The sequence below is a fragment of the Polypterus senegalus genome, chromosome 3, assembly GCF_016835505.1.
Source record: "Polypterus senegalus isolate Bchr_013 chromosome 3, ASM1683550v1, whole genome shotgun sequence".
Classification (NCBI taxonomy): Eukaryota; Metazoa; Chordata; class Cladistia; order Polypteriformes; family Polypteridae; genus Polypterus; species Polypterus senegalus.
Window position 1 is genome coordinate 258,182,147 of NC_053156.1, and position 15,028 is coordinate 258,197,174.

Here is a 15,028-nt window from a genome sequence, read left to right on the forward strand (position 1 = left end):
TTCAGTCATTCCTTAAATTACATCTAATATATCAGTAATGTTAAGCTTTGGTCAAATAAATGTGTGATTATAAATGACCTGGCCGTAGTAGCAGCAGCATCGACACTTTCAGTTTTCAAGGCCCACTTTTATTCCATTCTTTCAGCATTAAATCTTTATTACTTTCATTTGTCCTTTTCCCTTAAGTACTGACCTAAAACAGAAAAATAAAAATTAAACTGAGGTACTGAAAATTTCAGAATATCTCAAAACAAACAAGCAATGAAACACTAAATGACAAAATTCACTGTAACGTAATTATTCTTTGGTAGTAATATTAACAAAAACCAAATGTGCGAAAATGAGGGTGGGTATATTTAACATTAACAATGTAGCACTTCTTAAACTTTATTTTTCAGTGAACATGAAATTACGAAAAAAAACCTGCAGGGTTTTACCAGCTCAATGTAAATTCCATGAAGTAATCTGTCCACTACATGCATTGATACACCTGGTTAGCCAACGCAAAGCTGGAATGTTTATCCATCCATCCATCTATCTATCCATTATCCAACCCACTATATCCTAACTACAGGGTCACGGGGGTCTGCTGGAGCCAATCCTAGCCAACACAGGGGCAAGGCAGGAAACAAACCCTGGGCAGGGCGCCAGCCCACCGCAGTGTAATGTTTACATAAGGATTACTCTCCTGCAACTGAATAAACGTTCTGAAATTAAGCAACTGAAAGTAACTGAAAGTAAAGATGTGCAGAATACTCTGTTTATCGTATGGTTTTCTGAAGCACCTATCTAGCATATTGCTATTACATAAATTAGGTGGACATTCAAAATTAACAGAGCTTCTCCACATTTGTGTGTGTAAAACACCACATTCTATCCATCCCCCTACAGTATTTTCTAAAATTGCTGTTTCCATTACAGGACAAGTGTACTCAAGCCCACACCAAAGTTTTCTTATGCCACTCCACTTTAGTGGTACCAATCAATGTAATATGTGTGTTTTTGGGAGGGCAGAGGTCATGTTATTATTGAAGCGCCAAGGAAACTCATGCAGTCTCCACACAGGAATTAGATCAAACATTGGGCGAGTAAGTCAGAAGCATTAAGCAACGTTTGTCAGCTCATTTCACTATTACATGTCTGTTTATGCCAACCTCATGGGACTATCTGCTGGGCTAGCGGTCCATAAAACAGCACACAAAAAAAAAAATCCTCAGAGCCAAATGAACATCCTATTGTTGCAAAGATTTATATTTTTTACAACATTTTAAAATGTTTTTTAAGAATGTCTTTCATGAAGAATACATTCATAAAACTAACTGTAAAAGACTAAGACCAATATTAAACATAAACACAAAAAGAAAGGATTCAATATTAGTGCAGTCACAGTAAATAGAACCAACTGTAACTTTTAAAGAAATGCTAAAAGACCAAAACAAAGGCAAAATGTACACTAAATTTAAATATTGAAACAACAGGACTCATCCACTAGGGAGAACATGCAGGTGTTTCAGATGCCAGATTTTTATCTTGTGCTTTATGTTTGAGATGATTTAAAATAATTGACATATTTCATAGCATTTTGTTTCTTACCTAACTTTTCAACTGCTTCAACACACACACTTGGATACATGTCTTCATTATATGTTGCAACTAAAATATACATTCCAGTTTTAACAAGTATCAAGCCACCTTCTTTCTATTAAATAAAACATAATTATTAGAAAATTAACTAATTTTGTTTGAAATATCATGTACAAAATAATATTATGGTCTCAGTTTTACAAAATCCTTTTTTATACTGTTTTTGCTCTTTTTACAATGAAAATGCTGTCATTATTCACAAGGCAATTAAATCTCTTCATAAAAAAGGGAAAGGGAAAGAAAACTAACAGTTTACGTTTCAATGCAATCAATAGATGAATCTATGCCAATACTTCATGCACTGCATCTCAGGACTTTAAACTGAACAAATATCATAGAAGTATACAGTAGAGCGTCAGAGAACAAGTACAGTGCAAAATAAAGAAAAAAAAACTCAAATAAAAAGGTCAAAAAATGTATTTGATTAAAACGAAAGTTTCAAAGTACTTACACACTTGCCATATATTGAATGCTTATCTGCTCTTACACATGTGTAGTTTCTGTCCTGGAAATACAGACCTTCTTGCCTGGTGTGTGGCGTGCGTTTAAAAGCCTCTATAAATTTCTGGATTTGAGGCATTTGCATCTAAGAGGGTTAAAGTGAAAAACAACACAGTTTATTAAATATAATAATTTTCATTCCAGTCCTGAAACTGAGACAAGAAACTAGAAACTGCAAGGGACTATGAATAAGATCAGGCAGTTTATTATAAAATGAATAATTAAAACACAGTATAAAAGTAAATGTTACAGCGTGTGGAAAGGAAATACATTTAATTAAAGGTTTTTAAACATCTCATATATAAAATATACATTTAACAGCATGATTAATGTTTAATTTGAACAATTCACCAAATTGTCAATTTTCTAAACAATAATTTTGTTTATTAAAGCTTGTGAACAAATTGAATATACTGTACTACAAATACTAATGACAAATGCCGGTGACCAAACAGTTATATAGTTTTGTATTGTTTCTTTACACCACAGAATGTACGTCATATCCTAGACGATATCAGATCTGTGGCTCAGCTCTAAGTGCAGGTGCTCGCTGTGACTGAATGGGCCCTCTGACAGGCTGCCCAGTCCATGAGATGCTTTCCTGCCTTCCACCTAATGGTGCCATCATAGGCTCTGGCACCCTTTTACCTAAACATTTAATTAAATTAGTTTTGAAAATGGATGGTTGGTTGTTTTCTGTCTAACTGTCCATGTACTGTCTTTGTTAAGAAAGATTTATTTTGGTTAATTGTGTGTAGTATACATAATATAATTGATTTATGTAAGAATAGTATTTATTTCCACATATAATGTATAAAAACTACTTTCACTGCTGTACAGTTAATTCAAAATCCCTCACTTTCTACTTATTGCTATTTGGATGTCTGACTATCAGCTATTTTCAATAAAGTCCTTCCATAACTATAGTTCTACATGGACGTAAAATGAACTGATTGTGAAATCCCATGAATACATCATCACTGTCATCAAATAACTTTGTGATTCTTTTAACAGATGTACAGCACAAAGGGAAGGGAGTAACACAAGGTACACACAAAACTGACACTTGCTTTCTACATGCCATACCAAGCACATGGCTCTCTTGTAATTAATTTTGAAAGTCAGATTGTCACCAAAATAAAAGGAGACATTTATGCATAAAGTTGCCACATTAAACAGACAACTAATATGCAATAAGGTATATATTATGTGTGAAAAAACTGAAACATTCCCCTGAGTTAAAATGTTTACACAGTATAACATTTATTTTTCATGTTAAATTCTATAGTACACCATACTTTGGCAAACCAAATGGAGTGAATGCCACTCTAAGCACAGGAATCTGTCTATCATAAAGCAGAGTGGAATACCCAACATTAAGTGATTTCAGCATTTAAAGTTTGGTTACTTATAAAGTGTTTGTGTTTTATACATACAGTATAGTATATAATGGAAAGTGTGGCCTGCACAGGGCACTACTGCCATCCAGACGTGACACAGACAGACGCAGGACACAAGTTCAGCACACACAGTTTTTTATTTTTTTCCCCTGGGAAACGCCTTCCCCTATTTCCCACCTGCACAGCACAGTTTAAGCACAAGAACACAATAGCACACTTTTCTTCTTTCCTCCTCTATTCTCTTTTCTCTCTCTCTCTCTCTCTCAGTCCATCTCATCCTGACTCTGGCTCCCGCAGTAGTGACAGCTGCCACCTTTTACAGAACGCCCGGAAGTGCTCCAGGTGTTCCATGACCTTCTTCTGGCTGCACTTCCAGGTGTAGCAGAAGTGCAGCAACCAAGAGCTCAGCATGTACCTGCAACACCCCCTGGTGGCACCCACAAATCCCAAAATGGCTGTTCTAAAACATCAACTCCCATGGAGCCCTGTGTGAGTCCAAGGCATTGCTGCAGTCCAGGGGGGCTGCCATCTAGCACTCCAGGGAAGATAATGCCCTGAGCACATTCTCTCCCCCAGTCCTTCCACTATATAGGCATCCTGGCTGGGCAAAGGGCTCCGGCCATCCACCACAAGAGATTTAACACACGCCATACATATGGATGACATATTGTTTGTTTTTTTGTAAAATAGTGAAGAGAGTTTGAATTATTTTTTAATTAGAATAGATGAAGGATGAGAAAGTGCTCTTCTACTAACCTCTACAGACATATTACAGTATGATTAAGCCCTGCTGATCCTTCCCATGTTACTGTACATTTCTTAATACAAATGTGATTTTGACCATATTTTCTTATGAAACAGAAATTGCATTCACATATAGCATATATTAAGCACAGTGTACACAAAGTTTTTTCAGAGCTAGCAGAAAGACGGATTGAAAAAATAGTAAATACCGGTGGCAACAAACACAATTTTCTCTATCTGCTGAGATTCTAAACTCTAAAGACAAAAAAGTCTGGACAGAGGTAATGTTTAAGAATGTAGAGAAAAAACAAAACAATGTTAGCACATGCTGAAGCCCTGCACACTTCATGGACAGCCCACGGCTACTGTAGCACACCTAAGGTACGGTGCAGAAGAGAGTTATTATGGCTTGGGGCTTGACGAATGCACTGCCGCTGCCCACGTTCATGTGCTGGCACTTCCATTGTGTGTAAGAAGCATTTAAGACTTTCTTCCTCTGTGAATATCTGTATAATTGATAATGGCATTGATGGGTTCTTGTAACTAAGAAAAGATTAAACCAGTGTGGTATTGTTCTGTTTAGTTTAAAGCTCTTCACTTGTGATGATCAATTTTGTAGCCTTCTCTTATATGTGGCTTTAGGCGTTATCATGGTGTTGAAACAGCACTCCTGAAAGTGTTCAACGACATCTCTCTTATTACTGATTCAAGTGATGCGGTAGTCCTTGCCCTCCTTGACCTGTCCGCTGCCTTTGACACCACTGACCATGAAATATTGCTTATGCGGCTTGAACATCTTGTTGGGCTTAAGGGGGCTTCTCTTAACTGGTTCAGGTCATATCTAACTGGTAGACACTTTTCAGTGACTTTTAATTCCTCTTTTTCATCTACTTCTCCTCTTAAATATGGTGTTCCTCAGGGATCCATTTTGGGTCCTATTTTATTTTCTGTATACCTTCACCCTATTGGAGCGATTTTTAGAAAATTTAACATTTCTTTTCACTGCTATGCTGATGATACTCAGGTTTATATTCCTGTCTGCAACTCTGCAATAAATCAACTCCACAACTGTCTGTCTGAACTAAGATCCTGGATGGCTAATAATTTTCTTGATCTAAATCAAAATAAAACGGAGGTGCTTATAGTGGGTCCACCAGGTAAAGCCCAAATTGGTCTTGGACTTCTCGGCTCTTTCTCTGTCTTCTCCAAACCTCAAGTCCGCAATCTTGGTGTTATCTTTGACAGTAACCTCTCTTTTGAGAAACAAGTAAATTCTGTAGTCAAGAGTTGCTTTTTCCAACTTCATCTATTAGGTAAGATAAAGCCTTGTTTATCTTCTAGGGATCTTGAGAAAGCTACTTATGCTTTTATTTTTTCTTGCCTTGATTACTGCAACTCGCTGTATTCTGGGATTAACAAATCTCTGATATGCAGGTTACAGCTGGTCCAAAATGCTGCCGCTCGCTTTCTGGTTGGGGCAAGAAAGTATGACTCTGTTTCTCCTATTTTAGCTTCTTTACACTGGCTGCCTGTCAGTTTTTGAATTGATTTTAAAATCTTGCTGCTAGTTTTTAAATCTTTATACTGTATGGTCTTACTCCTGCCTATTTATCTGAACTGTGTGTTTTACACCAGCCATCCAGAGTGCTTGGTTCTTCTGGTCAGTTGTCTCTTGTTGTCCCTCGTACCAAGTGTAAAACTAAGGGGGACAGGGTCTTTGCAGCTCCTGCTCCTCGCCTGTGAACTCTTTACCTCATCATATAAAGGAGTCGTCTACAATTGAACAGTTCGAAACAAGATTAAAAACTCACTTCTTTTCACTTGCATTCCGTGACCTTCAGTAATACTGACGGTTTCCTCTTTGTTATTATTAAACATTATTTCTATTTATTATGTATCTTATTTTATATTCATATATTTTATTTCTATTTATGTTTTTATGTTAAATTGTTTTGTTTTTCTTTTATTCTATTATTGTAAAGCACTTTGGCCACAGCATTACTATGTTGTTTTAAATGTGCTATATAAATAAATTGACATTGACTAATAAATTGACATTATATCAGTACAGACCTCCAGACTAATATTTACTTGATCATGTTGACCTCTTTTTGTTAGTCGCTTTGGAGAAAAGCATCAGCTAAGCAAATAAATCTAAGTGTTATTATTAAATCAAGACTAAACCCAAATGAATCTATTAATCCGTATTTACTAGTACACAGTCAGTACCTGCTTTCCTCTTGGAACACTTATTAAGTACAAGGTGCCATATAGTGCAAATGTTACCATCTTTAACTTGACAATAAATTGAGATCAATTTCTGCAAAATGCTTGTCTGATCTTGTAATTTGCATCTGCTGACTTTGATTTTTATTTGAGTAACTTTAATTTCCTGTACTTACGTTAAACCTTGAGGAGGCTGCAACCACTGTTGCCAATTTAAAATTAATAATAGCTGCATTTTCCACATGCTTAGTATTAATCAGGCACTCGTTAATTAAATTTGGGAGCTGGTTCATCTTCACACACCTGTGAAAATATTAACAAAGATATTGCTTACATAAAACACATACAGTTAGTCTCTCATTTTGAAAGTCATCTGCAATTACTGCAATTTCCAAAAAGTCAAAGCTTTCCAAACACAATTTCAACATAAGTGCTTTATCGGCATTGTTCTTGCCCATTTAAAAACAGAAACATTACATCGATTAAATCAACACCAGTTTGTCTATAAAGGAAAGAGGCAGGAGTGGAGGAATCGTCTGTAACTGTCCTCAAACATATACACAGAGAGCAGGTTCCTATGCCTACATTTTGCTAACTTCTCTTCAGTGTTCAATATACTGCAGACTAACACCATCATGTCTTCTATAAGGAAATTAATTATATTTTGCACTGGATAAACAAGATCATGTCAATTAGACAAGATTGTCTGAAGTTAAAAACTGGATGGTTTTCAAACATCATATTTTCTCTCCCCAGATTTTCATACACTATGCAAAATAAAAATCAAGTACAACCCCAATAAATTCCTGGTATGTCGGACATCCTTGATGATACCCTAGGTGTTTAGAATAGCCATGAAGACTAACTCTCCTTTTACACTTCGTACCTAGCAGTTCACCTGACATAACGTCTGCAGCACATTGCCTGACATGTTGTTTCATTAATTTATATTTTCTTCATATATTCCCCTTCACTATTGTTGTACCAGATTTAACTCTTTGTAAATGAAAGACAAAAGATTAACTTTATATTTGAACAAGGTGAGGACTTAATGAGTGCTTCGAACAAGAATAGTCAAGACTGAGTATACATACATCACAAATACGGGCAACCAAAAGAATGTGACAAATTAAATTAGAAACAAAGCAAACTGAAAATGAAAAAAAAAAACTTCTTCTCTGCCAATTATAAAAACCAATATCAGGTTTGGTCTTTCCTAATAGCACACAACATTACAGCTGCAAAAATCCAAAATGGTGGAGTCATGACATTATCATTAAAAAACACATCCAAATGGCAGAAATAAAACACATTTTCTATCTGAATTGTTACAATTAGGCGCCAACATCTACCTAAAATGGAAATGCTACTTGCACTTAAGGTCTATCGTGCTAAGAATGCATAGTGCTGATACATCAGTTTTTATCATGTAGAAGTGGTACTAGCGTGTTGCACCGTGTTAGCCGTTATGAACGTAGTGAGAAGTCAAGCAAAATGACACCTTTAATTGGGTAACTAAAAAGATTACAATATGCAAGCTTTTGAGGTAACTCATTACATCTTGTCTGAAGAAGGGGCCCGAGTTGCCTCGAAAGTTTGCATATTGTAATCTTTTTAGTTAGCCAATAAAAGGTATCATGTAGGTGATAAGAATGGCAACCACTGTTGGCTGGATTTATGCCATACTAGAAACCACCTTGTGCACTTATTGTGTCTGTCACACAGCACCAAGTTGCATTCTTAAATTTTTAGTCTCAATCATTTACTTCCCATTTTGTACACACATATTCAATTCCTTATCACATGACCACCTGCCTTAAATATCATTGTTGTCACATAAAATATTGAAATATTATGCCTACTAAAAGACTGACCTATGTATACGGGGCCTGTTTTTGAGTCAACACTCATACCAGCATGCACTGCATTTGAACCCTCATCTAATGAGACCAGAAATGTTACATAGGCTATACTACAAAAGCGACTTTCAATTTTCATTTTTTACCTGCCTGTTGTGTTTCTACTAGGGTTTCGTCCCTGATTAATTATTAGAGATTTTTATTGTAGAATACACTGGAAGAGCATAGTGAAATTCTTGTGCCATAGTTGCATTGATGATGATGTATAAATAAATCCAGTAAATGAATATGAGAAGCAGATGCGAGACAGATAGGTAAATAATAATTAAAAAGTAACGTACAGTACAATTAAACATAAACCAGCATGTGGGTATAGTGCACATTACAGGACAGGTAGGAAGTGGGAGTTCAGTGCCCTTATGGTCTTGGGGAAGAAGCTGTCCTTAAAGCAGGTGGAGTGCGTGGTAGGCTCCAGAAGTGCTTACCAGAAGTGAAAACGGGAGGAGCTGGACGGCTATCATCAGCAGTGATGGATTCAGCTTTCCTCAGACATCTGGTTGAGTAGATGGTAAGATGCTGTGGAAGGTAAGCCCCAATGATTTTAGAAGCTGAACAAACAATCCTTTTGTTACCAAACCACGACTTGATGCATCCCGTCAGGATACTTTTGATAGTTCAGTAACAGAAGTTCACTAGTGTTTTTGTTCCAACTCTGAAGCTCTTTAGCCTTTTAAAGGTTCTACGCACATTGGCCTCTGTCACCTGCAGGACAGCTCCACTTGATGGTAGTACTGGAAACACCGTGACACTCACTATGTTACAGCTGTAAGGCTCAAAAAGAGGAGCAAGGTGGGGGTGTCCATGGACACAGCTGGTGAGGTTTTCTAGTCCATGATCACCTGCACACCTTTCCACAGTCAATTTAGATCACTGTTGTTTTATTGCTGTTTTTGAAGGATCATTTTTTATACTTTGTCAATTCTATTATGTTTGTCTCTGAATAAATAATTATATACTGTTACATTAAATGTGTGTTCATTCCTTTAGTTCTGTGGGTCACTGTTGCTAAGAAAGCCCTCTTGCTATTTATTGAGCCAGAGACAAGGATCTCAAGCAGTGGTGTATTAAGGCAATAGTGGAGTCTTTTTGTAAGTATTGTTTTATTGGGCTTACTGGTTTTATAATTTGTTCTATCTTTGCATTCTGCTCTTCGGATTTGTAAGTTTATTAATATTTTCATTTATAAAGAATTTTGCTTAAGACTTGACACTACAAGCCAAAGTTTGATGGTCCTCTCCCTTGGAAAGCATTTTTGTAAAGTTAGCACTTTAGTTGTACTTTAAACTTTTAAAAGTCTCCCTGTTAGGCTTGTGTAAGCCGCAGCAGGTAAGTACCAGTATGGAGACTTACAGACTTGAGGCAAGCCTCCTCTGAGTAGGCCATGAAGGTCCTGGTCTGCTTTTCTGCCTTTGTGGAATTTTTTTGGAAGCCTCATATCCCTTCTGCCATGTTTATGACTTCACATCACAAAAGCTACAAAAACAATGTATTTTCAAGCATGATTCTTATCATTTTACGTTTTCTCCATTGACTCTTATTGACAACAATGTTGATGGTGATTACGTACAGAAAATTCTGTTCTTCAAGATAATTCAATTAAACTTAAGCAGGCCAAAATATTAAAAAGTCATGATTTTGTTGCAAATTAAACAGAACTTACATCTTTCTTGAGATAGAAAGTGTAAAACACACTTGATTATTTACAAATGTGAAAAATATTGCTACTGCTAGAGCTGGAAAGGTAAATGTCTTTGTTTCATATAGTGCAGGCACAATAAACAGGGTGTTTTACACAGCAAAAAAGATGATAAAATATTGTACCAAAAACGCAGAGTAACCAAAATTTTACAGAACTGCTAATTTTGTTTGCTGTTAATGGCACTTGCAATCCCACACAGTGAAGGACCATTTTAGCTGCCTAGAGTATTTGGTACAGTTCGCACAGAAAAAAACGATTTGAGCACATTTATTTTATATTCCACAGATATAATTAACTTAAAGACACTGGGTTAATTCACACTAAATAAATTAAAAATTCATTTTTTTTTAATTTAAAAAACAAAGTGCACTTTGATCAGCCAGGAGGAATATGTTTGTAACTTGTTGCCATCACTACAGTGGGCTATGATCTGCTGTATCAGCATCACTAGAAATTATATTTGCTTATGAATAAAGAGCAGTCACTGGGACGACTATGCAGCATGTAAATGGTTCACTAACTACCTTGGTTTGCTAAAATATGACATACATTGTAACAGATATTTGTAGGATATCTCTTGAATAACAGAACACTTATACATTGTTCAAAACCAGTGAGGCATTTCAAAGTACAACTAGAAGAAACTACAAAGAAATATTAGAAATAGCTGACAACCCACCCATATTTCCTTTCCATATTTACTAAAAACATTCTTTTGCCTTGAATGAGTACTGTATACTATAGGTCATCATGGCGGTTAAGTTTTAGTGCTGCTGTCTAACAGGGGTCTGAATCCTCTGCATGGTCTGTGTGTGTGTGTGAGTGAGTGTGTGTGATTGGGCCGTGTTCAGAATTGTTTCCTGCCTTGTGACTGTGCTGCTAGGACAGGCTCCAGCTCTCCTCAGACCTGCATTGGATAAAAGAGGTTTGAGAATGGTGTTAGGTTTTCTGTACAAACAATTTAGGCTACTACACTCACTTCATCCTTGATTAGATAAAATAGAAATAGAAATGTGCATTGTACCTGTAACCAGTTTCCTTCACCATGAATTTTTTAATTTATATTTGCATGATAGGTAACTGGGTGTATAGCACTGGATTTAGTGAGTGTGTGTACCGCACAAAACAGGTGGTGCAAAAATAGGTAGTAGAACTCTGTAGTACTAGAATTGCTTAAAAAAAACCAAGAGTGAGGGAACTACCTACAACCACACGCTCATTCAGGAAGTGGTCCCCTGAGGCAGAGCAGGCTCTGAGAGACTACTTTGGAACTACAGACTGGGATATCCTGCAGGGGTCACATAGTGAGAACATTGAAGAGGCTGTTGAATGCACAACTGATTACATCAACTTCTGTATGGACATTGTAGTTCCAGTAAGAACAGTATGCTGCTATGCTAACAACAAGCCATGGATTACAAGTGACATCAAGGGCCTTTTGAACCAGAAGAAAAGGGCTTTTAAAGGTGGTGATCAGCATGAGCTCAAGCGCGTGCAGAAGGAACTCCGAGTCCAGCTCAGGGCGGCGAAAGAGCAGTACAGGAGAAAGCTGGAGCAGAAGTTGCAGAACAACAACATGAAGGAAGTGTGGGATGGGATGAAGATTATCACTGGCTGCAGCTTGAAGCGGGATGCCACCATCATGAGAGACGTGGAGAGAGCAAACTAGATGAACAACTTCTTCAACAGGTTTGACCACTAACCCACTCTCACCTCGAGTACTGCATCCTCCAACCATCCTTCTGCTGATACCAGCATAGGTGAGACATCCCCACCCACAATTACAGTAGCCCATGTGAGAAGAGAGCTGAGAAGACTTCATGCCAGCAAAGCAGCGGTTCCAGATGGTGTATCGCCACGACTGCTGAAGGCCTGTGCATTGGAACTGGGGAGTCCTCTACAGCGCATCTTCAACCTGAGCCTGGAACAGGGAGAGTCCCAAGGCTTTGGAAAACATCTTGTATCACCCCAGTCCCAAAGGTATCACGTCCTAGTGAGCTGAATGACTTCCGGCCTGTTGCTCTGACGTCACATCTGATGAAGACCATGGAGCGGCTGCTGCTTCACCACCTGAGGCCACAGGTCCGCCACGCCTCGACCCTCTGCAGTTGCATACCAGGAGAAGGTGGGAGCGGAGGATGCCATCATCTATATGCTACACCATCCCTCTCCCACCTGGACAGAGGCAGTGGTGCTGTAAGAATTATGTTTTGGACTTCTCTAGCGCCTTCAACACCATCCAACCTCTGCTCCTTAGAGACAAGCTGACTGAGATGGGAGTAGACTCACACCTGGTGGCATGGATTGTGGACTATCTTACAGACAGACCTCAATATGTGCGTCTTGGGAACTGCAGGTCTGACATTGTGTTCAGCAATACAGGGGCGCCGCAGGGGACTGTACTTTCTCCGGTCCTGTTCAATCTATATACATCAGACTTCCAATATGACTCGAGTCCTGCCACGTGCAAAAGTTCGCTGATGACACTGCTATTGTGGGCTGCATCAGGAGTGGGCAGGAGGAGGAGTACAGGAAGCTAATCAAAGACTTTGTTAAATGGTGCGACTCAAACCACTTACACCTTAACACCAGCAAAACCAAGGAGCTGGTGGTGGATTTTAGGAGGCCCAGGCCCCTCATGGACCCTGTGATCATCAGAGGTGACTGTGTGCAGAGGGTGCAGACCTTTAAATATCTGGGAGTGCAGCTGGATGACAAATTGGACTGGACTGCCAATACTGATGCTCTATGTAAGAAAGGTCAGAGCAGACTATACTTTCTGAGAAGGTTGGCATCCTTCAACATCTGCAATAAGATGCTGCAGATGTTCTACCAGACGGTTGTGGCGAGTGCCCTCTTCTACGCGGTGGTGTGCTGGGGAGGCAGCATAAAGATGAAAGACGCCTCACGCCTGGACAAACTTGTTAAGAAGGCAGGCTCTATTGTAGGAGTAAAGTTGGACAGTTTAACATCTGTGGCAGAGCGACGGGCATTAAGCAAACTCCTGTCAATCATAAATAATCCACTGCATCCACTGAACAGTGTCATCTCCAGGCAGAGGAGTAGCTTCAGTGACAGACTGAGGAGATTGTTCCTCCCCCACACTATGCGACTCTTCAATTCCACCCGGGGGAGTAAATGCGAACATTACTCAAAGTTATTGTCTGCTTTTTTATTTTTATTTCATTTTATTACTATTTAATTTAATATTGTTTTTTGTATCAGTATACTGCTGCTGGATTATGTGAATTTCCCCTTGGGATTAATAAAGTATCTATCTATCTATCTAAAAATATTTGATGGATGGATGGAAATAAGAACTGGAGGCGTAAAACAATTTTTTCATTATTTCATTTCTAGATGGATAATAGAAAAACGAGATTTTGAATAGGGCGGCACGGTGGCGCAGTGGGTAGTGCTGCTGCCTCGCAGTTAGGAGACCCAGGTTCTCTTCCCGGGTCCTCCTTTCATGGAGTTTGCATGTTCTCCCTATATCTGCGTGGGTTTCCTCCCACAGTCCAAAGACATGCTGGTTAGGTGCATTGGCGATCCTAAATTGTCCCTAGAGTGTGCTTGGTGTGTTTGTGTGTGTGTGTGTGCCCTGCCCAGGGTTTGTTTCCTGCCTTGCACCCTGTGTTGGCTGGGATTGGCTCCAGCAGACCCCGTGACCCTGTAGTTAGGATATAGCAGAATGGATGGATGGATGGATTTTGACTATTTTTATTCTTTCAGTTTGCAAATTAATACAGACTGGACTTGCAGTGGTTTTCTTAATTGACATAATTATCTCACATGGTCCAGTTCAAAATATAAAAGATTGCAATTGGCCATTTTTAAAAAAATGTAGTTGTAGCTTTAGCTTTAGGTATTTATACCCTAACTGAAAGCTAGTTTTCTGTTTTTCCAGTGCTGCTGTTGTAGATACTGAGCTCAGTTTTAAAAAACGAATACATGTCTTAGTATGCAGTGACTGCATTTCACCATGACATGTATTCTCCTCCAGTGCTCCGGTGACATGCTTGTTTGAGGAGGCTGTAAATTATTTTTCTCATGAAAAGTTTCAAACTTTTAGTGCGCTGGGTCTCCTAATTTGATGTTAAAACAGAAACATACTTAGGCATCAGTAACATATGTGGCCCCTATTTCTCCCTGGGCCACCAGCCAGTGCCCATTGTGCCCATACATTAAGATGGCCCTGGACTGGGGAGGTGGTAACACTGCTACCTCGCAATAAGGGAGTCATGTCCCAGGTGTTCCCTGCCTGGAGTTTTTATGTTTGCCTGGTGGGTTTCCTCCCAAATACATTCAGGGTTGTGGATTTAGTGATGCTAAATTGACACTAGTGAACGTGTGCGTTCGTATTCATCTTACGATGAGCTGGCGCCCCGTCCAAGGATTGTTCCAGGCTCACGCCCTATACTTGCTCGGAACTGTGGTGAAATTCTGTGTTGGGCCATTTGTCAAAGTGGAGTGTCCGTCTGCTTCTTGCGCATGCATAGCTTTACCTATGTGTACCCCAGTTCTCTCCCAGCATCCCCAAATATGTGCATGTTAAGTTAATTACATCTTCATTGGGTATAGGGTCATTATTGTCACATCTTACTTGTATATGCTAAACAACCTGCAATACACCGCCAGTCTTCAGAGCCTTGATTAGTGAGTAAAACTACCTTACCTCGATCCTCATGTCTTCCTTACCTTAAAAATCTGAAAACTCATTAATCATAACCTAGCACCATAACAAAAAGCAGACCGATATCTCCAAGACTGAAAAGATATCAAGTGTAACTGCCTACCTGCAACTCACTGAAGTTCATACATTACAAACACCTTCAAAAGACACATACAGTATAATATATACAGACGAAACAAACGAATGTGTATACCAAGTGAGG

The 15,028-nt window shown here is 38.7% G+C and overlaps 1 protein-coding gene across 3 annotated transcripts in view; it reads right to left on the bottom strand.

The window, feature by feature from the left end:
- pfn4 (profilin family member 4) overlaps positions 1-15,028 on the bottom strand; it is a 16,998-nt gene continuing 1,970 nt past the window's right edge. For 2 of the 3 annotated variants that reach the window (XM_039748963.1, XM_039748964.1), the window contains exons 2-5: positions 6,692-6,818; positions 2,096-2,230; positions 1,594-1,699; positions 1-193 (exon numbers count right to left, since the gene is read on the bottom strand). In XM_039748963.1, coding sequence (XP_039604897.1) covers positions 165-193; positions 1,594-1,699; positions 2,096-2,230; positions 6,692-6,818 — 397 coding nt within the window. In that variant the 3' untranslated portion in view covers positions 1-164. The remainder of the gene's footprint in view (positions 194-1,593; positions 1,700-2,095; positions 2,231-6,691; positions 6,819-15,028) is intronic. The other variant, XM_039748965.1, reaches the window with a different exon arrangement.